General features: G+C 38.2%; 1 protein-coding gene across 4 annotated transcripts; it reads right to left on the bottom strand.

Moving 5' to 3' along the window:
* Window positions 1–782: 782 nt before the first annotated feature.
* pfkfb4b (6-phosphofructo-2-kinase/fructose-2,6-biphosphatase 4b) lies at window positions 783–21,287 on the bottom strand. 4 transcript variants are annotated; one of them, XM_028446693.1, is made up of 14 exons: window positions 11,310–11,513; window positions 9,486–9,602; window positions 9,313–9,409; window positions 8,193–8,259; window positions 8,029–8,103; window positions 7,906–7,962; window positions 7,454–7,575; window positions 5,815–6,022; window positions 5,578–5,724; window positions 5,382–5,486; window positions 5,168–5,297; window positions 5,020–5,082; window positions 4,155–4,219; window positions 783–1,630 (listed from the first exon to the last, which is right to left on the bottom strand). In XM_028446693.1, the coding sequence occupies exons 1-14, from the start codon at window positions 11,443–11,445 to the stop codon at window positions 1,571–1,573; spliced, it is 1,449 nt and encodes a 482-aa protein (XP_028302494.1). In that variant the 5' UTR covers window positions 11,446–11,513; the 3' UTR covers window positions 783–1,570. The 4 variants fall into 4 exon arrangements, with proteins under 4 accessions (XP_028302494.1, XP_028302495.1, XP_028302491.1 ...); XM_028446694.1 differs by lacking the exon at window positions 11,310–11,513 and adding an exon at window positions 21,032–21,287 and having other exon boundaries at window positions 7,906–8,103; XM_028446690.1 differs by having other exon boundaries at window positions 7,906–8,103; window positions 11,310–11,514.
* Window positions 21,288–27,194: the final 5,907 nt, after the last annotated feature.

The following is a 27,194-nucleotide window of genomic DNA, read 5'->3' as shown; positions in this document are numbered from 1 at the left end:
AAAATCAAAAGTAAGGCTATAGCAAGGAAGATTTTTTCAAAAATTTCAAAAAAAATAAAAAAATAAATAAAAGAGTTAGGACCATCATTAGACCCTAAAGACGACTGCAAATGTAATGCACATACTTCAACAGGGCTACGAAAGCAGTAACGCTCAAAAAATGACAAAAAACAAAAATCACCCAAAATCAAAAGTAAGGCTAAAGCATGGAACATTTTTTCAAAAATTTCCAAAAAAAAAAAAGAAATTTAGGACCATCATTAGACCCTAAAAACGACTGCAAATATAATGCACATACTTAAACAGGTCTAAGAAAGCAGTAAGGCACAAAAAATGAAAAAATACAAAAATCACCCAAAATCAAAAGTAAGGCTATAGCATGGCATATTTTTTCAAAAAATGAAAAAAAAAAAAAATTGAGTTAGGACCATCATTAGACCCTAAAAAGTACTGCAAATACAATGCACATACTTAAACAGGGCTACGAAAGCAGTAAGGCTCAAAAAATGACAAAAAACAAAAATCACACAAAATCAAAAATAAGGCTATAGCAAGGCTTATTTTTTCAAAAATTTCAAAAAAAAAAAAAAAAATTTTGGACCATCATTAGACCCTAAAAACGACTGCAAATATAATGCACATACTTAAACAGGTCTAAGAAAGCAGTAAGGCACAAAAAATGACAAAAAAAATAAAAATACAGGAAAATACACTAAAAAAACACAAAATGACTAAAATGTCAACACAAACACACAAAATGACTTCAAACACAAGACAAAATATGTGATTCATGTTTTTAATAGATGTAACAGCTTATTTTATATGTAAATAAAACACACTGTTCTATGTGTATCAAACTGAGCCTGATACTTTAATGTGTGACAGACATTATTATTATTATTATTGGGACTTGGCCAGCTTCAGAGTGACGAGACATGAATACTTTTTATTTCAGCACAAACACCAAAAAGGACAGTTAATATTTACAGAAAAACACTAAAACACACGCCTGGAGCTACTACAGCTCGCACAGTGCAACAATTGATAGTTAACACAGATAAAAGCATTTAGAGGCCAAAAGATAGTCAAAGCACGTCACATAAATCCATCTGATGAATATTTTTGGTTTCACAGTTTGTTTCTTTCTATAGGATCACTTTAAGGACGGTCCCCATGAGTATTTATGAGGGTGTTCAGTCCTCTGGTGTTTATCCAAATAAGAGTGGTACAGATTTAGCTTGACTTTAGTTCACATGCATATAACAACTTTCATTGGTAAAACCGCATCATAGAAAACAATAGAAAATAAAGAAATCCCAAGTTTAAAAAAAACAAAATATTTTCACACGGGATGGAAGTGTTCGTAGTCTCACACCAACTGAGAACAGCGTCGGATGGCAGTGTACGTAGTGCACGATCACGTATCTTGGAGGACGTTGAATGTCAGAATGTGGATTTCAGTATTGCACCATTACCAGTGGATCTTCTACATATCAAAAATATCAACCTTCTTCCCCCCTCACTGAGCGTTGAGCTACAGTACAGTTCAGTGCGTGGAGCGGGACGCTGCTCAGTAGTGATCAGGGACCGTCTGCAGGGCGTCTTCCGTGCTGCGCTGCACGTTCACATTCTGAAACACATCAACCAGGGGAGACGCTGAGAGTCCATCACACAGCACATGGCTCATATCTGTGGGTTAGTGCCAGTTATTGTCATGGTCAGATGGAAGTCAACATGTCTCTTAAAGAAGGGACTCAACTGCAGAGGTGTAAATAGTACTGAATACTACAACTAGAAGAACTGGTACTTGGTTTCTGTACTCAAGTACAAGTAAGTCATACATAAAATACTCAAGAACAAGTAAAAAGTAGCTCAATTAAATAGTACTCAAAGTAAACCTCCCCATGTTTACTGTTTGGTAATAAATGTTGCCATGGTTCCATTGCGTACAGTAAATATCTTCATGTATAAACTTTAAAAGGAAGACACCAAATTTATTTTCCACAAAGGCATCCGTATAAAATAAAACAGTTGTCAAAATGTACAATTATTTTTAAAAAAAAAGTATCTATCTCTAAGTATAAGTAAATGCATGATCTCAAAAACAGAGAATTCAATGCTGTTTTAATCTGATTGGTCGGCTATGATGTGATGCTTTCGATTGATGTCTGGTTATTTCATTTTTCATAGTTTCACCATGTCCGTTGATCATTTTAAAACAAAAAAAAATAAAAATGTACTCATTAACTGTTGGATGCAGAAATATAACAGATTACTTCACTTCTTTTAAAAGATACTTAAGTACAAGTAAAATTGCTGAATTAGAAAAGTACCAGTACCCATAAAAGCAACTCAATTACAGTAACGTTAGTACTTGTAATCTGTTACTTTTACCTCTGGTGGGTCGGGACCCAAAAGTGGGCCGTGGAACAGTTTTCAGTGGGCACAAAGATAAATATAACAAAAATAATTGGTTATATTTTGAAAGGGATTTTTTTCTGCAGATGAGTGTCATCCATTTATCCCTTCAAAATCAAAAGTAAGGCATATTTTTTCAAAAATTTCAAAAAAATAAAAATTGAGTTATGACCATCATTAGACCCTAGAAACTACTGCAGATATAATGCACATACTTAAACAGGTCTAAGAAAGCAGTAAGGCTCAAAAAATGACAAAAAAATAAAATGACTGTCTTGATTAAAATGGAATTAATGACATATTTGCTTTCTTTGCACGTTTTGGGGTTTGAATTAAAAGGGTTTCAAATCATTTCATGCAGCAGCTTCAAACGACTCCAGCTTTACATGAAATGCATTTGAAAACAAAAGCATTTTCCTTCATTTTGGGTCTGTTGTAAGACATGATGGTGGGAATTGAAGGCAGAACAGATGAAGTGTCTGAATGATGAGTGCATTTAAGTAACCTTCAGTAGAATATTTGAGCTACTTGTACCCTGTAGGAAGTTTAGAAGCAAACTATTCAAACTAAGTGGCAGTAGCAAAAATAAACAAAATATTCTAAAATAAAAAGCAGGTGTTTTCCTAAAAAAAAAAAAAAAAAAAGGGAAATTTGTTGAATTTTTAAATTGTTTAATAAATGTTCACAGTGAAACAATTGCTTCTGCTATGGTGAGGCATTGATTGGGGCTTTTATTTTGAAAGCTAGTAGTTTCTGCAGCTGCTGCATTGTATTACCCTGGTGCTGGTTTGCAAAAAGGCATTTATATTTACTTTAAATTAATAGTTCATGTATCTTTAACTAAAAAGCACTTCGAGCTGCACTCGTTTGCATGAAAACTTGGAATGAAAATGAAGTTTGAATAAAGTTTGAATATATTCCGTGAGTCATGGCACAGTGATATGGAGACATAATGCTCTACAGCTGCTCTCACCATAACCTGTTAGCATTATTAAACTGAACTTAAATGTTGATGGTCATCAAATATAAGGTGAAAACAATTCAGCAGCATGAGAAAAATCATTCAACAAATAATTTAGAAAAAAAAACAAAATATTAGAATCTACTGTATTTATTTCCATCTTTACAACAATAGAAAAGATACATTAAAAGGGAAACATTCCAGGTCTGAGATTTAACAGCAGCAAAAAAACACTACGACTGATTTCAATGCAAAGCAGTGATTCTTGAAATGGTTGAACTCACTGAAATGTTCTTCACTTTAAAGTAAACCAAAGATGGAAATCTCTGCTTATACAGTGCATTCATACACTCTGCATAACGTTAACAATAACACACAACAAACATTTCACAGTAACACGTTCAATCATGTGAAGAAATGTAAAAATATGAACTGGCCGAAGATTAGGAAATGCTTTTACAAAGTGCACGTGGTGAATTTCCTCTCATGCTGAATACAAAGCAGTTTGATTAACAAATGTCATGTTTTCACACATGCAAACAATACAGTCGTCTGGGTGAGTCCTCCTTCATCTGTTCCCATAAGAAGAAGAAGAAGGAGGAGGAGGAGAAGGTGAGAGAACAGCAGCATGATGGGAGTTCTCTGTAAATCACTCAGGATGAATTAATGAAAGAGAAACTATCACAGACTCTCAACACGTGTCTGTCCTGTGTGTCACTCTATGATAGGTCAGTCCCACTGTCAGGTGTCTGTGTCAGGTGCCCATCGGACCTACCTCAGGTCTGTCTCTGTGTGTGTTCACAGCATCCACGCTCAGATAGACAGACTCCACTTTGCACCCTGAGGGAGAACAAACCAACAGGACAGTCAGCACAGCACCAGTAGAGTGTTCCACTGTAGCCTGTGACATCATCGTTTTCCCCCACACAGTCACACAGCTGCGTACACACCACTGATAGGATACATTAGATGGTGTCAGGTTGCTTTTCTACAGTCCAGAGCTCTTGGCACTAAGTAGCAGTAGCTTGCAGTGGATGTAAGTCTGTGATCAAATGATTACATTATGTATGGAAAAATGTCGGCTTATAGGCCACATGCTGCACCTCTGCCTAATCTTTTAGAAACACAGAAAATGACAGAAAATGCCAAAATGAAAACGGAAATGCAAGGGATACAAAATGACAACAAAAACACACCAAATACCTTAAAAAACACACAAAAAAAACAGAAAATACATAAAATGAGAAGGAAAACATAAGAGATGACAAAAGAAACACACAAAATGACAACAAAAACACGCCAAATACCTTAAAAAAATCAAATAAAATAGAAATATAAAATGAGAAATAAAATACAAGAGATGACAACAGAAATAAACAACATACATTTAAAACTATAAAATAACACCAAATACCTTTAAAAACACCCAAAATAAAAGCAGTGTTCCTCTCTGTACAATGCTTGGTCATTGCTCTAAATGCTGACATGTATTCTGAAAATGTGGCCCTTGGCCCCAGCTGATATTTAACTTCCAGCCTTCTGATCTGCTTTTAAACCCCAAATGTGGACCATGAGCCAAAATGTTTTGTCCACCTTTTTTTTTTTTTTTTTTTCCAATGAGAAAAAGAAGCAGAACTTACCGTATGCCACAGGCGTTAACTTGAGCACAGTGTGCAGAGGGCAGTTCAGATAAGGCAACTCATCTGCTGGCACAAAGTGTAAGAGTTAAGAAGGTCATAAACCCTTTCACGTCATGAAAGCATTGTTTTCAAGTGTAATTCCTTTCACCTGCTGTCTTGTCCAGGAAATAAGCCAAGAGGCAGCGCATGACAGCCTGGTGACAGACAACCAGGACGTTCTCCTGTCGCTCTAACTCCATGATCACTGGCTCCAGCCGCTGCACCAGGTCTTCATAGGACTTGATGGAGAAACTCAGTCATTAAACACTGCACATGCAGGAAGAGGAAAAGTAAGAGGAAGAATAGAGGCTCTTCCTTCTCACCTCGCCTTTAGGATAGCGGTAACGATACTTGTCTTGATCCCTCATGGCAAACTCCAAAGGGTAATTCTCCTGGATCTCTTCATACATCATCTCCTCACACACTCCCTAGGGGTAAACACGACATTGGGTGTTTTTTTTTGTTGAGCATTAGCTTCAGAGGGATTTTTCCTGGGTCTGGGGCAGAGGTTTAACTCACAGCGTCGATTTCATTAAGAGCTTTCCACTGTTCATAAGGCACTCCGATGCCTTCTGCCGTCTGGATCGTCCTCTTCATCTGGCTCGTCCAAACCTTCAGCTCTTTAATGTCCTGTTCCTCGATGAACTTCCCCAGCCTTTTGGCAAACTGGGCATGAAGAGATTTACATCCATGCATTTAAATACTCACGTCAACTCATTTTAACCTCATGCAGACACAACGTGACCGTAACCTCACCTCTTTGCCTCTGGCAGACAGAGCAGAGTCTCCTCCGATGCGTCCTTTGATGTTTAGGTCGCTCTCCCCATGACGGCACAGGTAGATGGAGCGTGGCGTGATGTGGATGTTCATCAGGTAGTAGACAATGCGGCTCTGGATGTGGTCCACCACGCGGTTCACCAGGTACCGCCGGCCCACGTCCATGATCTTGATGTAAGACAGATCCCTGCAACAGGAGACGGGATGTGTGATTCATCGTAGCAAAAGCACTTTACACACCGGATTTTTACTGGATGCTCCAAACTGCTGCACCGGTTGCAATTTTCTGGACGATCACCGATTTTTTAAAAACCTGACCGGCCGATACCGATTTTGGTCGATCCCAATTTTTTTTCATAACTGATACTATACACCTTGAATGTTCCAATCTTATTTTATTGCAAAACATTGAACAATACCTGTGAAACAATACAAAAGTGTTGTTTTCACTGCCCATGAGGTAGTTATCTTAAATATAAATGACAAGTTTTTGAACACTGCTGTCCAAAATACTAAATTATATCACTTCCTTTAGTCTTTTTTTGACTTTTTGATTTTTGACTAAAATAAAGTGCACAGCAGTATTTTGGTTTAACAAATAAAGAAAATCACAGGTTTGGGGAAGGTGATAAAATAATAATCTACAGGACAAAGTAACAAAACATCTTAAATCACTAATAAAGTGTCCTGAGTTTTAAGTTTCCTTGTAGAGCAAAAATAAAACACGTCCAAATGCAGCAGCTTTGTGGATATTTAAATGTAAAAATATTATTCCAAAAATAATTTGCAACAGCTGACAGGACAAACGCTAAAAGTCAAACATTGTACAGAAAAAATAAAGTGCAGCATGTGTAACATTTTCATAAGTCAACGGGTAATAACAGAATGAGCATGACACAGGTGTTAGTTCACACTTATTACAGTCACTTACTGTATATATTAGTGGAAGGTTTTTATTCATATCCAAAGCCATGAACTCCATCATTTTCCCTGTAGTGGCTTTGCTTTTTTCAAAAATAAACACTGGCTCTTTGGTCTGCTAGCTTTAGCTTTAGCATTAGCTAAAGTCTGAATATGTGCTTTGTTTACGTGTAGAGTCAAAATTGTAAAATGCAACATTTGTGGGCCAAAAAAAAAGTGTACATTTTGTCAAAAATGTGGTTTCAGCAGACAGGTTTTATTCCCCTGAGTCTGAATACGTGCTCGGTTTTCTGCTAGAGTCTGAAATCGGCCCTGGAACGTCTGTGTTTCCTCTGCCAGGAGTAACCTCGTTCAATGGGATAGAATTACGGGCCACCTTGAATTAAACCACATATTTTATTCTGTATCTGTGCACTACTTCCTGTCCCATCAGCTGTGTTGCGGTTCCGGAGCAGTTACGGATCCGGCGGAAAATTAGGTAAGATGTCAATTTTATAAAGCAAAGCGGGTAGAAAGTAATAGTCTTTATGAAAACAACACACGTAGAGCTCTGAAAGAAACAGGCATTCTGCAAAGGCAGGTTTGTACGTCATAAAATCAAATATTTAAAAAAAGAAAAACAATTGATGGGATTATGGGTAAGTTATGATTTTATTAAGATGATTAAACCTTCTCCTGATCAACTGTTAGTCCTCACCTGTCCAGGGTCTCCTCCAGAGGCTGGTAGGACGATTCATAACATTTGATTCTCTTCATGAAGTCTTCGATGGCTTCCTCTGAGTTGCAGTGGATGTAGTCGGGGTTTCCCAGCTTCACTTGCTGCACAAAGATAAACACAGGATGTCAGACACAGAAAGTGAAAGTTTGCCTCGGCTAAGTCACAGCATAAGTGCAGCCACTTTGTTCTCGCTCGTCCGGTTTCCAACTTTATTGCTGCTTCTGTCAGACAGACACATCTGAGAATCACATCATTTGCATGAGCTTCAGCTTCTTTTTTATTCATGAAGAATCTTTGTTCTTTGTCTGCTGTGTGTGCATTTGTGTGTTTGTTCCGCAGCTCTGATGAACCACCAAGTGTTTGCGTCAGCTTGTTTTACAGAGTCCAATATACACTTTACTAAAGTAGATTTCAAACAGTCGCGCACTTACCACAATGTTCTGTGCAATAACGTCAGGGTCTTCACACACAGACTCCACAAAAAATACCTGATTGGACAAGAAAAGACTGTTAGGATGTTTGGGAAAAAGACTGTGTTGAGGACGTGAACATACTCTGAAGCTGTTCTGCTCTGCAAACTTCATGATGTCTTCTCTTCGTTCTCTTGTTGTATTTGTTGCATCAAAGACCTGAAAAACAATTAAAAAAACTCTCATTTCTTATTGTCTTTTACATAGAGTAAACTCACTGTAGTGTAGTTACTGTAAAAGAGACTCACCGCAACCTGTCCTCCTTCAACCCTCAGGTACTCTCGCACATCATTCAGCGCTGATGTGGCACACTGACTGTGGAGGAACACATGGGCATCTTTTCAAGTCAACTTTTCCCATTCATTTCCTGATATATTAAATAGTTTCAGAAACACGGTGACTGAATGACCTTAAAGTGCTTCTATTCTGCTTTCTTACAAATTATCACCTTTGCAGACACTTGTTGTGAGTTTTTATCGAGTTGCTATGAAAAAAGGGAGTTTAGTATGTATATAGCATTCATTTAATATTAAAGAAATAGAAATCCTACACTGAAATATATAGGCAGTGTATGTGCCTCCCTGTAGGTGCATCCTCCTTCAAAAGTTGAAAATTCTATAATTTACACCAGACATGCGGCCCTCTGTGTATTTTTTTTTTCCACGGACATGACTTAAAATATACAAAGTGAGAATTGTTTTTAAATGACAACAAAAACATACAAAACAGTAGAAAAATGCACCAAGCAGCAGCAAAAATACACAAAATGACCCCCATTAGTAACAAAACAATAACAAAATACAAGAAATTACTCCAAAAACACAAAATATAACAAAAAAACGTAAGAGTTACTCCAAAAACTCACACAAAAACAATTACACAAAATGAAAATATACTAAATTACAACAAAAATACACTAAATTGTTCCAAAAACACACAAAATGAGAAAGAATATTTACAAATGACCACAATAATACACATAATGACAACATAAACACACAAAATAACAAAAGCTAGCAGGAAAACATACAAAATGACAAAAAAAAAAACCTTTGTTTTCTGTATTAATGCTCAGATCGGTCATTATTCTAAATTTTGACATGAATGTTGATCATGTGAATCTCCTACTGTGATGCCCATCTCTTCTATACATTCATTTACATACAAAACACAAATACTGCAATTTGAATACATATAAAACACAAAATATATATATATATATACACATTTTTTAGTACTGTTTCATTTTTCATGAAATCATATACAACTTAACTGAAATATTTACTAATGTGCCTCTCCAGACTGTTTGTTTCATTAATGTTAATTTTCACCAACCCTGCGTGACAAACGCACACTGTGTCCACTCACCGTCTTATTTTTAATCCTTCGTTATTATCGGGACGGAAAAACTCAAAGGACTTGTAGATCTTCAGGCACTCTCTCCGATACTGGCCAACATTGAACTCTGGATTAAAACAGACACGCGTCCTTAGGAGGATCATGGGAAACACAGTAGAAAGCACACTGCCTGGGTGGCGTACCTTTGGTGGGCACACCGATCCAGTTCAAGTAGCGAGTGAGCTTCTTTGCAATGTATGTTTTTCCTCTTGCTGGAAGTCCCACCGTCACGATGAGCGTCGGGCAGTTTGTCATACACACTGAAGAGAAAAGGAAACAGAAAACACTAATTCAACATAAAATAACACCATTATTTATTAGTCATAACTGTTTCAACAGTGTTTAACAAAGAGCAATCTTGTTGCGTCTTCAAAAAAGTAAATACTTTTTTTAAAAAAACAGGATTGGTGGGAAATAACGTCAGCGTTCTCTGGGAACGGAACACTCAGTGCTGTAAAACATCAGCTAAAAAAAAAAAAAAAACACGGTATATAAAGGTCGAGCCTTGTGATATAAAACAAAAAAAAGATTTCACACCAGGTGTTATGCTCTCCTCACTGAAAACAAACGCATTGAAGTGAAGTAAACCATTTATCAGCAACTGCACCAACACCTTAGACTGAAATCCATGCAGATAAGATAGCACCTAACATACACACGCTGGACCTCAAAAAGTAACTAAAGGCGTGAAGGATATGTATACGGTACTGTAGCTCTATAGATACACACATATACCTATTACCATTAGGTTTTTAAAGGGGACATATTATCAAAAATCTATTTTTGTAGTTTTTTTTTTCTATCACACATGAGGTAACTTGAGTGACCACCAGCACATGAAATGTGAAATAAAACCATCCTTTCGTTTGTTTGTGGTCTGTGTAAGTCTTATAACACAGAGAAAATTGCTTCGTTTCAAATTTTCTACATTTGTGATGTCACACGTAAAATCAGGAATCAGTGTTGCCAAATCAGATTGACAATTTCCAGCCCAATCACATCTTAGAACCCGCCGATTGCAATAAAAACACGAATCTGGCAACACTGTGTGTGTTTATTAGTTTAATTTGACCCGTATTCATCAGGATGGTGGATGTTAAGGGGTTAAAATACTTTTAGAAGTCGCTGCTTTCATTACTTCTCAGAACAACGTGACAAGCACAGTTAGATCATGGTTTGCTATAGTGTGTCCTACCCCTAAACAAGCCACACCACAGAACTCACTCACACGTGCTGTCCCTTAAAGTCAAAAGTGACACATAGTGTGCAGCTGTTAATAAATGTGTCTGGTTAACATTTTACATCAGAAAATTTAACCTTTGTAAGACTTGAATTTATTTTGAGAAAAGAAACATTGAGATATGAGTTTTGGTCCATAATGTCCAGCCCTAGAACAAAAGGATGGATGCTACATATATTTTTATTAATAGCACCAAAACCTGTATGACTCCAATGAATTAATACATTTATTTTATGGTATTTTATTTTAGAAGATTTTTTTTTAAACTTTATCTTCAGGAATGTTTGTTAAAAAAAAATGGCCTGGAACAAGGAGAGAACGAATAAAGACATGTTTGTATTTTAATAAAATAGTATGGTTATTTTTTATTAGATCATTATTTTCTGGTCAGGTCCAGTGTAGATCAAACTAAGCTGTAGTAGATCCAGTGATTGTTGGAGGAAAAGCTGAAGCAGAGGGAAGGAGCAGAACCTGAGCCAAACTGCACACAGACATGTTTCTGCCAGGTTGGTGGATATCCCGGGTTAGTGCATGTGTCTGTGGATCAGATTTATAAGCAGCCGCGCATGATGCAACTCTGTCGGACACAAAGGGCTTGGACCATGCACACCGCGTTCCAACCAGCCCGGTGCAGTTCACCTGATGCAGGAACACCAGTGGGCGTGGAAGGAAGGACGATGTCAGGGTGGGGAACACTAACCCGGTCAGTCCCATCCCTGCGTCTTACCGCGTCTCTGGGCGATGTGTCCGTTCCTGCAGGGCATCCAGATCTTCTTCAGCGGGTTCTGGGTGAGCTCCCGGGGGTAGGCCTCCAGCACGAACTCCTCATTGTCCAACATCGTTGGATGGTGGAGCATTAGCATTAACCTGCGCCTCCTGGAGCCAATGTGATGCGTCTGTGCAGAGTCTACGGTGTGTATCAGTGGACCGCAGCGCGAGGAGGAGGAGGAGGAGGATGTCACACATCAGCTGAGGAGCAGCAGCCTCCTCTACCGTAAGCACCGGAAACAGTGCGCACCAGAAATACGGAGGAAAAACAAATTGCTTAGTACGCAGTGTTTACGCTCAGGGTTTCACCCAGGACTAACTGCAACCATGTTTAAATAATTCATTACGATTAAGTAGTTCTCTATGTGCAGTAAAATTCATTTAGCCACAGGCAGGCTAATGTTAATTCATGTAAACATTAAATATTGTAAGTGCTTGAGTCATCATTCAAAAGTCTAAAATAAAAACCGTTCACATTTATAAAACTGTTCTATGATTTGTATGTGTGATTGTGTAAACATATTCGTTTTTCATTTATTTCTTGTCTCGTTTAATCTGTTGTTGTTGTTTTTTTTTTTTTTTTTAGTTCATGCGCAGCTCTATGTTTTAGTTTTGGTCATTTTCTCTATGTATATAGTGAAAACAGCTTTGGAGGAAAGGCTACAAATATTTATCATTATTATTATTATAAAAATAAAAACTTGCATTTTTTTTTTTTTTTTACTACTTTTAACGTAGTAATAATAGTTCACAATGCACCAGAAGAAGTCAGTTATTGTAGATTAATGTAAAATAACAGGCAAAATATCAGCAAGGTGACAATTATTTTATGGGCTCTGTTGAGATGTACTTTTATATTGATATATTACCACATTTTGACCGGAATAGATGGGGTTTTGTAATTGATATGCAATAAACACATGTAATAATTAGAATAAATGACAGACTTTCAATCTTATTCATTTCAATCAAAAAGGAAAATGGGATGTGAAGGTTTTTTTTTTTTTTTTTTTAAAAAAAAAAAAAGGTTAAAAAAAAAATCTGCACACATCTTTAAAAACATCGATTGTTATTGTGCTCCGTGCATCAATGTACCTACTAATGTTCTTAATTTTTCTCAAAAACATTGCTGAGTCCTCCTTCACTTCTAGGAAAAGCACTTATTGACAAAGAATTACCGTAAACATTCGTAAAGTGCGCAAGCCAAAGGAACCAGCAGATGTTCGCGTGCTGCACTCATGGGCAGTGAATGGGGCTGAAGCCTGAACCAATCAGAAGGCAGAGCAGCCGCCTAACAGCCAATGGGAGAAGCGAAGAGGGAGAGGCAGAGGGCGTGACGACAGCTTGGACCTGAGGAAACGTTCCTCGTGAAAAAGACCAAACTCACTTAAAAAAGCGCGTGATCATGTGACTGACCCGTCAGTGGTGACTGTCAGTCTGTCACATAAGATAAAATAACATCCTTAAACAACAACAACACAACCAGAGACCTGCTAATTAATGGGAAAACCCGTTAATGATACATTATTCCAACATCGACAACTAGTTACAGTGGGACATCCCACTGTAACTAGTTAAAACTGAGACATATCTCTTTGCCCTTTGCTTAAGTGTGTGCAGCCCCCAAAAACAAATACACAAAATGTCTTCAGAAACACACAAACGTTGACAAAAATGATGAAAAACCCCTCAAAACTACAACAAAAATACACAAAAAGGACTAAAAACCCCTCAAAACCACAACAAAAATACACAAATATAAAACCAAATCTAGTTCAAAAACAACAAATACACTGAAATGATAAAACTAGGGCTGAGCGATATGGACAAAAATTCATATGGATATTTGTTAATCATAATAACAATATAAATCTTAATATTGTTAACTCTATAAAGTCTTACCAGAAAGACAATTCTGAGTTAAATTTGCTGAAGCAAAATGCCACACTGGCACATTTATTAACAGTTTCACAGTATGAGTCACTTTTGGCTTTTTCTCCTCTAAGGGACAGCACGTGTGAGTGAGCTCTGTGATACCGTAGTCCCTCGTTTATCGCGGGGGTTACGTTCTAAAAATAACCCGCAATAGGCAAAATCCGCGAAGTAGTCAGCTGTATTTTTTTACAATTATTATACACGTTTAAAAGCTGTAAAACCCCTCACCGCACACAGGTAAAAGTTCTCTCTGTAGCAGTGAGCTAGCATAGCATTAGCCGCTAATCACACCGGCTTTTTTCACTGGTGATTTATGTTTATGAGAGGAGAAAAAGGAGTGCTGATCCTCGCTTCAGCAGGTAGGAGTTGGATGTGTCGCTGGTGGGTGAACGCAGCATTAGCCAATCAGGACGCAGAACACAATGTGCGTTCATACGCTGTAAAAAAAAAAAAAATGCATCCAAAATTGCATTGTAAAAAAATTCCGTGAAACACGAGGCCACGAAAGGTGAACCGCAATATAGCGAGGGACTACTGTATATCGCCCAGCCCTAGATAGAACGCACAAAATGATCCAAAAACACATCAAAACAACAACAGAAATACTCAAAATGACAACAAAAACACACAAAATTACCGAAAAATACAGTGAATGACAAGCCTTTTCAAATGCTCGCTATGGTTCAGTTCTTCCGCATTAGGTCAAAGGTCAAGAGGGATAAACTCGCCATGGCTGACGGTGTAGGAAGCGAGTCTGACAGAGATTTTGATTATTTTTGCCGTTGGAGCGTTGATTCCTTAAAAGATTGGCATCAGTCTCCAAGGCAGAAATACAGAGTTAGCTGCTAAAGCTAATGCTGCTAAAGCTAATGCTGCTAAAGCTAATGCCGCACACGAGCTGAAAATTCCGGTTTTGCCTGACGTTTGAACAGTGACTCAGGTTATAGACACATTTTGTAAACATGAATCGGCTGATCAGTGCTGTTTCACTAAATCAGAAAATACTTTATTAAACCCCTCGGTGTTTAATAAAGTATAATATAAGTATAGTATGAACGGCATAGAGCGGTGTATTAAAAAACAACAACACTAATAATGATAATTATACACAGGCAGAAAAAAGGAGCAAGACCACACAAAGAAAATATGCAAATGAATGACCTGTCCATCTTGCACTTCCATCAATTTGTGAATTTAAATAATATAACAGCTTAATAAAAAAATAATCATATGGACCTGGTTAATGAATGGTGTACCTCATAAATGTACTTTTTCAAAGTGAGAACTCATACTGTAATACCTGCCTGGTCCACATCCCTGGTGTCATATAATGGTTAGTTAATATATATACAGTATATAAGTACAGTACACGTCTGTGATATGGATCAATTGTTAGTCATGAACAGATTAATATTAGACCAAGTCACAGTACTTGTATTAATTTAAACTCTACTTGGCAGTAAATCTATTCTGATTCTGATGTGGGAAACAAACACTGTTTTATTATTAAAACAGACCAAGACAAAAGAATACACTGCCCATTTTTTTATTTTTTGCGACTCCTCGTCCATTAAATGCACAAATACTTATTGAAACGTGTTTGTTTAAAGCCGGTATAAGTGAGTGACAACAGTCTGAGTGTTGCACTTGCAATACATTGGAATGTCAGAAAGATTAGGCCGACCTTTATTACTAAATTCTCAGCGCATCGCACAAACAGAGTCGTGTTTACATTTACATGCCTCTTGACCTATGACCCCCGCTGGTCGCGCATGCGCACTTCCAGTGTGTGAAAAGGCTTATAACACACAAAACAAGGAAAATACACCAAAAATATAGAATGCACGTGAAAAACACAAAATGAAAAGCCCAAAACCCTATGATCTTTCCTGTATTGATGTTCAGTTTGGTCATTTTTGTAAATAGTGACATAAATGTTGATAATGTGGCCCTCAGATTACACAATCACATTTTTTAGGCCTTCGTTGTAATTCATACAAACAAAATGACAGACTTTTGCTTAGTGGCATTGATAAGACATGGGAATATACAGGCAGAAATCGTGGAGGCACAACATTAATCTATTTTTTGTATTTGCACAGTAGTGTCATGGTTGGCTTGACCTTTTTGCAACTAAAGCACAATGACTAAAAACCTACATAGCAGTAAATGCCTGAAAAAAAGATGGACGTCAGCACAAAATGATGAATCATCCTTTATCCAGATCCATTGAAGGGTTAAGTTCTGCAGAGGTCAATGTAATACCCCAGTGAAGGCAGCAGAGGGCGATGTTTATCCACTGTTTACTAGTGTGGGATCACGTGTTACATCAGACTATATTCAATCTTAGAAACTGTCACAGAGGGAGCAAATACATCTATAGATACATTCATATAATTAGATCAACTGGAGGCCTGGTGTTTAACACTGTCTAGTTTACTGGTCACACTGGTTATTCCAAATAACAAGACAAACCTGTCATGGTGCAAATAACAAACCAGTGGAAAATTAGAGGAATTGAAGAAGCCTGTTGTGATTAGGCTGACATTGATTTTTCAACCTGTCAATATAACAATATTACTTGCACTACATGTAAATATGTTTATATTCATTCTTTAGATGTATTATCATTTTTCTACTCTTTAGGTTTTTTTGCACCATCCACCAAGTCAAATCCATTGTATTGTATGAAAAACTTTACTTGGTAATAAAACTTTTCTGATTCAAAAGCAAAATGATTAACTAAGTGAGTCGATGCATTGTTTAATTAGTGCTACTGAACTGAGAAAAAATAAAGGAATATTTGTCTACATTCCCATTTTGTAAAATAAATCGTGAGAGAATCTTATCGTGAACCCAGTATCGTGATTTGAATCATATCGGGAAATGAGTGAATCGTTACATCCCTACCAAAAATGTATTTAATAAGCAGAAAACACCACCTGTTGTATTTTGTAAAGTGAATAAAGTCCACGAGAGTTTGTGTGTCCACGTAGAAAGTGGGATTAGGGCGAGAAGGTGTTAAAGTGAAGAGTCTCTCAGACTGGATTAATGCTGCTAACATGCTGACTGCTCAGTGTCAGGCCTGACCTTTGACCTTGGTTCCTGCTCACAGAGGACTGTGACGATGCTGTCATATGCAGCTAATTTCTAATGCAGAAGATCTGTGATTTTTCTATTGTTGAAGACAACTAAGGTAACTATTTCATTCAATCACTTAATTTAGGAAAGAAAGGAGGCTGGAGAATGTGGGAGAGGATGGTCGACTAAGATGCTGTTCATGTGCAAAATGTTTACATGCCAACATCCTTATTATTGACTGTATCTTCATTTATTATAGTTGCATAGTGGTAACTGGGTTGCGTTCAGAGACTGGAGGTGGTTACTGTTAAATTGTGTTGCCTTCATTTAGGGCAGGGGTCACCAACACGGTGTCCGCTGGTACCAGGTAGCTCACATGGACTATGTGAGGAGCCCTAAGGATCTCTTAGGGTAGAGTTAGGATTGGTCACCAATGAGTTCCATCTAAAATTTGATTTACTTTCCAGGATTCATTCTCACAAAGATAAATACATGTGAGAGATGTAGTTAGTACTAGTAAAGTTAAAGACTGTTTAGAGGTGTGCCAAAATTTTGATACAACGATATATCGCAATATTTCGTCTTGCGCTACGTTATCGATACACTGGCGCCAAATATCAATTTTATTTCTTTCTTTTTTTTAATTCTCCTTTTACACAAGTAAGTATTCAGCACAAGGTAAATGTTCTCAGGTTTTCAAGTTTACAAAGAACAAATTGCTATTAGTATTAGCACTGAAATGTACTGTATATTAGGGCTGGGCAAAAAAAAAAAACGATTTCATCGATTTATCAAATTTGTAGACAAAAACAATATTTACTTAATTTTTTTTAATTATTATTATTCTTTTCTGACTTTTTCTCGTTCTGGCCTTGTGGGTTACCGTAGCACGATGTGAGCCAGCCCCCTCTTTGTTTACATGCGTTTACCCTTTGAGTAGGGCCTAGGCTATATGTGTGTCACAGTCATGTTTAATGTTTTATTCGCACTGTGCTGAGATGCTAAGGGAAGAGTTTATTATTTTTAAATTGTAATGTTATAAAATATGTAGTTATCTGATTTCTTAATCAGAAAAGTTGCTGTTGCACTTTTGCTGAAACCTGGGTTAAAGTTTGAATAGACAGAGTCTATTTACTTTTTATTTTGAGATTGTTTTATGCATTTTAACTCCTGAGGACAATCACAGCAATAAAGATGCACTTTTGACAATATATCTGATGTCTGCAGTCATTTTTAGGTGTATTGAAAAAAAAAAAAAAAATCAAATCGAAACTCAAATTTTTCTTTTTAAAAAAAATTGAAGATTTCATGTTCTTTTTTAGATTTTTTTTTTAGGCTAAATCGCCCAGTCCTACTGTATGTCCAGTCTGTAGTGCTGGTTTAATGTAAACTTTATACATGGTGGTAAGTATAAGTTAAAATGTTTTCATAGACCACCCTGCCTTTTTATATTATAATGCACCAACTCTGACTGAAATGTTTATATTTCATATGCAGGGAACTGTTTAGGTTTTCATAAAACAAGTTCATTGTGCTTGTTAAGCAGCACTGATGTGTGTCCATGTTTACAGAGACGTTGATAGTACTAGCACTGAAATTACTACTTTCTGCATTCATTTTGTTTTTAAAGATTTAAAGTTAATTTGCACAAACATCATTAACGGTATTTTGCTGAAGCATTATTTTGTATCAATCTTTCCTTAAAGACTTAAACATAACACAAAAACATGTGACTAGTTGTGGTCAGTGTGTGTTAAGAATAGCCACTGTGCATACTGTACGTAGTGACACAGATATCATAATGTGTCATGGAGGAAATTTCCCGCAATATATCAATTATCGCAGAATTGCTTTTATCGTGACAATATTGTTATCGTGGGCAAAAATATCGTGATATATCGTTTCGTGAGGTACCTGGCAATACCCAGCTCTTACTGCTGCACGTGATAAAGTTTTAGTATTAAATAAACCATCTTTAAATGTTCATTTTCACCCAAACATTGTGTGGTTAAAGCTTAATGGTTTTAAGTGTTGCAGAATTGGTGTATGGGTTGTGGTATGTTATATAAAATATTATATATAAAAAAATCTGTTTTAAAAAAATGCAAGGTGGATTTTTCGTAAAATGTGACACAATCGCTACATTTTACAAATGTTACATGTTGTTTGTTAGTAGCTAGTAAAATAGGATGAAATGTAAAGTAACTTTATTTCTTACCTTTTTAAGTCACTGCTAGCCTTCCTTATTATCTTACCCTTTAAATAAAGTAGAACCATGAACATTTAGTATTTGGGAAGCACTTTTAAAACTGGTAGCCCTTCAGACTATTAAGTATGGAGGAAGTAGCTCAGTTTCAGAAAGGTTTGTGACCCCTGGTTTAGGGTCATAGGTCAATGAACAGGGAATTTAGCTCGTCTTTGCACGTCTAAGTCTTAAAATTGAAACTGTTGTATCTGACATTTAGGATTTCAGCACCATGCAGCATTCTACACCCTTCGACAAAATCCAGTTGGTTTGGTTTACAAAAACAAAACTTTGTCTTTGCAATCACTGCGGCATGGAATTAAAACCCTGGTCTCTGATTGCATGTCGCCACGTCTTTAGGGCATGTTATTATTCCTTGCAAGAGGCACATTTTTAGACATGTGTTGTTCTTATGCAGCTCATAACAGTGTCACTAACAGCTGAAGCCAAAGAAAAGCAGCAAATTCACACACTGAAGCTAGTCTAACAACAATAACTAATTCTTCCAATAACAATGAACATAGATTGACTTAAAAATGACCAATGAAATCATCTTCCATGTATAACTCTATGCGAGCTCCATTCCTGTGCTGGGAGAGCGAGCAGACAAACACGAGCCAACATAGGCTGCAGCCCAGCCTGAAGCCCTGAATGTGATTCAGAGCGAGCGGTGAACTTTCCCCCAGATAAAGAGCAAACACAGGGAGGGAGGGAGAGTGGCGCAGCCAGAGAGGGATGGCAAGTCGGAACAAGGATTAGCGCAGGCGGAGGATATTTCACAGCTATCTGACAATATGTTGGAAAAGAAAATGGAAAAGAAGGAGAAGAAGACACATGGAGGTTGCAGTCGAGCTGCAGCTCGTGTCCTATATGGCCTTTACGGATAAACATCAAACAGGAAGTACAACCACTATGGAGGACAAGTATGACATAATCAGTGATGATGACTCTGGTGCACCCACCCATTCCTGCCTCCATCTATCTGCAACAGTAAACTCGTTCCACTAGGGTTAACAAGACCAAAACGTCCTGTTATTATTTGCAACAGTAAGGGCTGCTTTAACGTGCATGTTAGCTCCTACCACCATAATGCTTCAGCCCTGTGTGGTTTCCTGTCTCACCTCTCTGTGCGCAGACAGGACATGATCTCCTTCCAAACGTGCCTCGTACATCTGCCATCACATGATAACACAAAACATGAAGGACAGCCATCAATCTGCCAACCATCTTTGTAAGGTACCCGACATCCACAGACACAAGTCCCCAGACTGCACGAGAGGATATACATACAATAAATGCATCCTATTTTGCACATTATAATATAAAGAAGCCACACAGGTGGAAACTGAATGTCAAGTTCATAAGCCTGTGACACACACGCAGCACCTGTCGGAGGGAAATCTGCCATCCATCTGTCTCACCTACTGCTCCAAGCACAGTGACGAAAGGAAGCAGGTGTGCAGGAAATGTTAAGAAGCCAGATTAACACAACAATACCCGACCTCAGCAAAACAGCAACAAGACACTAACTAACCTGTAGTGCTGTAGCAGCGCTAAGCTAACTCACATATATACAGACTAAAGGAATGGTGTTAGAGGAAGCTGCAGGCGTGTGGTTTTACAGGTGAACGTTGGAGGATGCACGCATCAATGGTCATAGATTCCTTTACACCATTTTTAAAGTCTTTTTTGACACCATAGTCACATTTAGTGACAGATATCTCAGTCTCAGTATTTATTAAGAGATTTCTCAGAGATCTCAGGCTGTAAATAGTAGAAAGCAACTCTTACTTGGTGCAATATTAAAACACATGTTTATATTTATAAATCTTAATGTATTTTGATTGTAGTGCATGTGAAAATCCCAGGGTGTTGTGTTTGCTTTTGTTTTTTAGTTTGATTACTTGCTGTCTGGCCTGAGTGATGTTTTTTTTTTTTTTTGCCAGAATATTTGTGTTGTATGTATCCATTGTTATATACATGTATGTATGTATGTATGTAGATTCAACACGAAAACAAATAAAGGAAAAGCAAGTCAACAGTTGCATAAACAGTCTGTATATTGAATATAGGTAGATACAATGCATGTTGTTATGTCAGCTGTATATGTAGAGGCTTTTCAAACCTACCAAGCACCTGATGGAAAGCTGCCATGGATGTAGTTGTTGACGTGTGTGTGTGCGTGTGTGTGTGTGTGCGCACAGCTTCAGATAAACAGGTGAAATGAGTAGATGAGCAGCAGCAGCACACATACATACACAGACATACACATACTACTCATTTCCTGAGCACTGACAGCTAATCTGAGGCGAGCCTACGTGACACAGGCTTGTTTACTTGCTGCTGCTGCTGCTGCTCTCTGTACACACACCACTAGTAGCGACCACTCAGGAATGAAACACGGAAGAAAACAGTCCTACCTGTCCTGTCCCGTGGGTTCGTCGGGCGGCAGGAGCCCCTCATGGTCCTTGTTTTACAGCTTTGTTGTTGTTGTGGTCCTCGGAGCGCAGTTCAGCAAGGCTTCCACAGCAGCTCAGACTGGAATGAATGGAGGGAAGCTGAAGCTGAAGCTGCTGTGCTCACGGCCAGGCGCGCTCACTGAGTGCGTCGCGTGAACGCGCCTACGTGTTTAACGTGCAGCAGCTCCGTTGTGTTCATGTTTACCACTGCTGCACAGGAGGCGGTCCCTCATTCAACTAGAACTCATACAGCCACGAGAACACACGCACGCGCGCGCACCCAATGTTATCAATATAGAGTAGTGTTTCTCAGAAGGGGGTACGCGTTCCCCTAGGCGTACGCAATTGCACGGGGTTCTTCAGAGTGTGGGAAATTAACAAAAAAAGTATAAAACATGGGGGTTTGTATGGAACACAGAGTGTAAAGTTTTGCGATTAAAAAATGTATGTGAATTTTTTTAATGCGCATTTTTACCAGATTTACAGCAATATTTTTCGAAGTGGCTAGCTGTACATACAAAATGGCTGAACAAGCAATACACATACAAAAATCACATCCACTTCAAAAGTTTAGGGTTAGGGTTAGTTAGTCCGTAATGTAGTTTATGGTTAGGGTTACGGTTACGGTTAGGGTTAGTTTGTAACGTAGTTTATGGTTAGGGTTACGGTTACGGTTAGGGTTAGGGTTAGTTAGTCCATGACGTAGTTTATGGTTAGGGTTAGGGTTAGTTAGTCCGTAACGTACTTTAGAGTTAGGGTTACGGTTATGGTTATGGTTAGGGTTAGGGTTAGGGTTAGTTAGTCCGTAACGTAGTTTATGGTTAGGGTTATGGTTACGGTTAGGGTTAGTTCGTAACGTAGTTTATGGTTAGGGTTACGGTTACGGTTAGGGTTAGGGTTAGTTAGTCCATAACGTAGTTTATGGTTAGGGTTAGGGTTAGGGTTAGTTAGTCCGTAACGTACTTTAGAGTTAGGGTTACGGTTACGGTTACGGTTAGGGTTAGGGTTAGTTAGTCCGTAACGTAGTTTATGGTTAGGGTTACGGTTAGGGTTAGGGTTAGGGTTAGGGTTAGTTTGTCCGTAACGTAGTTTATGGTTAGGGTTACGGTTAGGGTTAGGGTTAGTTAGTCCGTAACGTACTTTAGAATTAGGGTTACGGTTACGGTTAGGGTTAGGGTTAGTTAGTCTGTAACGTAGTTTATGGTTAGGGTTACGGTTAGGGTTAGGGTTAGTTAGTCCGTAACGTAGTTTCTGGTTAGGGCTAGGGTTAGTTAGTCTGTAACGTAGTTTATGGTTACGGTTAGGGTTAGGGTTATTTAGTTCGTAACATAGTTTAGGAATCTATGTATTAATAGCAAACAGAAGTACAAGTACGTAGCTTCTTTATCACATGACCTAAACTGGCCAATGGGGGGCGCTATGTACAGATAGAATGTCGGTATATTGATACAGGCTTACATGCAGATAGCCACTGCCTATTTTTTTCTCGTGAAATTATAATGTAAATGTTAAATGTAAATGTAAATGTAAATGTAAATGTAAATGTTAAATGTTAATGTAAATGTTAAATGTAAATGTTAAATGTAAATGTAAATGTAAATGTAAATGTAAATGTAAATGTAAATGTAAATGTTAAATGTAAATGTTAGCTAAATATTTTGTTTCACCCGTGACATATAGATTTAGTTTTAGATTTAACATTTAGATTTAAATTCAACATTTAGATTTAGATTTAACATTTAGATTTAGATTTAGCATTTAAATTTAACATTCAGATTTAACATTCATATTTATATATAATATTTAGCATTTAACATTTAGTTTTAACATTGACATTATATTTTTACGAGAAAAAAAATATCACAATTTTCATAAAAATTGCTGTAAATCTGGTCAAAAGTAGCTGAAAAAAAACATGTTTTTTAAACATGGTTTGTTGCTAAATGTTGCAAAAAGTTGCTGTTTATTTTAGCATGCGCAACTTTACAATCGCCGCCCAATAAGTTTTTAATGTTCATTTATTAGTTAAAAATGATAACCATAAAATTGATAATGGAAATGATCCTGATTAGAACATGAACTAAAAACACAAGGGACAGTCTTGAACCCACACTAGGTGGGAGATGACAGGAAATAATAAAAACTATAGAAATATATCTATTCAGGAAGCATTAAATACTGTTTAATTCCTCTTATTTACAAAATGAGATTCTATCATTGTGCTCTATAAATGTTTTTACACAGTATTCTGAGAAAAATGTTGTAGTTGGAATTGGACAAAAGGGGGTATTTGGATACAGAAATAGGAGAAAGGAGAACTTAAGCAAAAAACTTTGAGAACCACTGAGCAAATACCAAAAACAGAAGTATTTACCAAAAAGTGTCAAACTAGTCAATTGACCAGTACAAAATACCAATAATAATAGAATATACTTATGAATACAGACAAAACTACAAATACAGCCATATGTAGCCATTTTAGGGCTCAGATTACCCCCAAATGTCCCAGATTGGATCAATTCAATCCATAATCTCATAGTAACCTTCCTTTATATGGTTTTTCAAAGTTAGCTTCTGCATTTTGGTCAAAAAATAGAAAAAAAGGCCGATTCACCTCAACACAACAGCTTGATCCTAAACAATGTGGTTGATTCTTCAACTGAGCTACAACTGTACACTGTGTACACAATGTACAGTTCCTGTTCCCACTAGGCATGCGCAGTTCAAGCATAACAAGGTGAAGTGAGGATAACGGAGTGTTGGTCTGTAGGAAACATGCAGACTCACCCTCGTTAAACTGCAATGGAAAATGTTAGAGCACTCCTGTGCCTAAGCACACATGAGAACACTAACCTTTATTCAACTGTGATGTAAACACTTTTTAGTGACTTCATTCACTTCCTCCGATTGTAACATCATGTGAATGCAAATGACAGATGTTGACATTACAAAATGTGATACAATTTATACCAAAAAACACATTTTAGCTGTTGCTGTTACTATTACAAGTTGTGTGTTCATGTAAACAAAAGTGCTTATCAATATAAGATCTTATAGGTTCGTGTCAGTAATTTTAAACTGGGGTCTAAGCCGTGTTTTGGTGGGTCCATGAAATAATACTAAAAACAAAATGAACTATTATTCATATCACAGAAGTGTGTAACTACAAGTAAACATGGGGACCAATGCACCAATTAAACATACTTTACATTTACAATTTATGGATACTGGACATAATGCACTGCTGTATCACTGTGAAGTGCAATGGTTGTCTCAATGGATATAAAATCATGTAAAATCATCTTTTTTTTTTTCAAATGAATGTGCATATGTTGTTTAAACACATTTTACAGTATATATAAGACTGGAACAGATCATCTTTAAATGCATTCCTATGATAAAGATCTTAAATAATTAAGTTGAAACATTCAACAAATATATAATTCTGTTAGTATTTAGGGCTATAAATGGAAGTAAATTGTATTTAATTGCAGACGTAAGGATTATGAGGGAGTCCTGAAAAACTTTTCTCCCTTGTAAGGGGTCCCTGGATCCAACAAGTTTAAGAACTCCTGGTTTATTAAGGGTAATTTAAAAACAGCGCCTATTGTGTGTGTGTTGTAAAGACAGAGCAATTAAATCTAACAAAGGATCAATACAATCTTCTCATGTGAGTGTCGTATCTACCTAAGCCCATGAGGCAATGAGGATACAATCAACGTCTCATGTCAGCACATGTGAGACTTATTATTTCTAAAATACCAAACATCATTGTTCTCACATATTTGAATTATAAAGGAATCGAGAAATATACTGTATCTTTCATGACATTCTTTTGAACCTCTCATAATCTCAGTGTTTATCCACTGACGCTGCAGCACATAAACCATTTCAGTCTATATTAAAACCAGACTAACAGTAACACTCAAGTGAGGCATACCTTAACACTCCTCTTTTGCTTCATATTTCATGACCTAAAGTTCTATTTCATAATATTTTGTGAGATGTCTCACTATGGTATATGGAAAGTCCCATAGTGTAGACATGCTTATCAAGTGGCACCAGCCTTCAGGACAGAAGTGTGATTACATCAGGGCAATAAAACAAATACGTCCAGCATGTAAAAGCGGACAAACGTGAGGGGCGAGGACCAGCTCACCGCCGCACAGATGTCCTGGACAGAAACTCCCTTGAACAAAGCCCAGGATGTGGCAAGACCCCGAGTTGAGTGTGCACGCAGACCCGCAGGCAGCGGCAGACCCTGACTCGAGTAAGCCAAAGAAATAGCCTCCACCACCCATTGTGACAGGTTTTGCTTAGTAACAGGCTTCCCCCTGTGGGGTTCAGCCCAGGAGAGAAACAGCTGATCGCTCCTCCTGAGGCAAACTGTCCACCTTTTATCCATCCACCGCGGCAGGAGCACCGTGCGCAGAGGGAAGGGGCCCATGCCCGGGCCTGCTCAAAAGATGTGCCAATCACATGTGGAGGCACCAAGTGTTGAACACCACACAGTGCCGACATGAGCCTGGGGATTCGACCTCCATTCGGGCATGTTCAACGCCCAGGCAGCTCGAGCAGGCCTCGTGTCCGTCCTTGTTGGAGATTCTCCTAACACATGGAGAAAGGCGAGCCACACTGCATCCCCTCCCCTCAGTGAGAGGAGCCCTGGCCTCCATTGCCGCTTGACGCAGGCAAGAAGAGCAGGTGGATTAGCTTGCGCTACCACGTGGTGGCTAACAGAGGTGGTAGCGAGGATTCCGGCCAACACGCACCGAAACATCCAAGTTGTCGGGGACAGCTTTGTGTTTCGAACGGCAGCTGGGTGGCTGGAGTTCGGAAGCTCGGATACCGTGGTATGGAGCTGGAGTCCGGCCTTACATCAAAATAAGGGCCCTGGAGGGAAATTGATGTGCGCAGGAGCCCGGAGGGCCAGGCCGTGCAAGGGCCATGGTCAGAAACGACAGCTAGGTGTGCTGAGGTCCGTGAGCTTCGGTGTGGCACTGAGCTAGCAGCAGGTCTGTCACCAGAGTGAAAGGCCGCTGGAAACCAATGTGCGCGCGCCGAAGCGGCAGGTTGCTTTGGCTTACTTGAGTCAGGGTCTGCAGCCACCTGCAGGTCTGCGTGCACACTCGACTCGGAGGCTTCACGTGCCTTGTGGCAGTGAAGGACAGCACTCACCGAGCAGAGCAAGGTAAGAGCTGTTTAACCACTTCTCGACCTGGTGTGGTCTTAAAGCAGGTGGTAGTCCTGCCAGCGTCTGTCGACTGGAAAGAAAGAAAATCCCATCTGATCAGAATTAAGCGCGAGATAGCGAGGATATTATGAAATAGAACTTGTCTGTCTGTGTGTGACCAGAAAGATCAGGAGAAACTGGTCCATGCTTTTATCTCCAGCAGACTGGACTATTGTAATGGTCTTCTGACAGGAATCCCCCAAAAGAGCATCAAACAGCTACAGCTGGTTCAGAACGCTGCAGCTTGGGTCTTAACCAGAACAAAGAGGTCAGAGCACATTACTCCAGTTTTAAAGTCTTTACACTGGCTCCCAGTCAGCCTCAGAATAGACTTTAAAGTTCTGCTGCTGGTGTATAAATCTGTGAATGGGTTTGGTCCAGAATACATCAGTGACATGTTAGTCAGGTATGAACCCAGCAGGTCTCTCAGATCTATGGACACAGGTCAGATAGTGGAGCCCAGAGCTCACAGTAAACATGGTGATGCTGCTTTTAGTTGTTATGCTGCAAAGAAGTGGAACAAACTGCCAGCGGAGCTGAAGTCAGCATCCAATGTGAACATTTTTAAATCAAAGTTAAAGGCACTTTTTTTCTCTACTGCGTATGATTGAGAGAGAGATTTTTTGTCATGTTGTTGATGTAATGATGATTTTACTGATGATTTTAATTGATTTTACTGATGATTTTAAATGTTCTTATTGATTTTAAACAATTGAATGTTTTATCATGCAAAGCACATTGAGTTGCCTTGAGTATGAAATGCGCTATACAAATAAATTTGCCTTGCCTTGCCTTGCCTTACATCTCCACACCTGCAGATGCAGAGTTGATACTTCTGAGTTGACACAAGACATGTTTACGAGAGGAAAGGGGGGTCACCAACATCAATCA

Source organism: Gouania willdenowi, chromosome 5, assembly GCF_900634775.1.
Source record: "Gouania willdenowi chromosome 5, fGouWil2.1, whole genome shotgun sequence".
Taxonomy (NCBI): domain Eukaryota; kingdom Metazoa; phylum Chordata; class Actinopteri; order Blenniiformes; family Gobiesocidae; genus Gouania; species Gouania willdenowi.
This window is presented reverse-complemented; position numbering and strand designations above follow the sequence as displayed.

Excerpts from the sequence above, each read along its gene's own strand:
- pfkfb4b (XM_028446690.1), bottom strand. The coding sequence starts at position 11,445 with ATGCTAATGCTCCACCATCCAACGATGTTGGACAATGAGGAGTTCGTG. Across the intron at positions 8,260-9,312 it reads GAAGGATTAAAAATAAGACG|TCAGTGTGCCACATCAGCGC; the intron begins GTGAGTGGACAC and ends GTTCCTCCACAG. Across the intron at positions 8,104-8,192 it reads TTGAAGGAGGACAGGTTGCG|GTCTTTGATGCAACAAATAC; the intron begins GTGAGTCTCTTT and ends ATTGTTTTTCAG.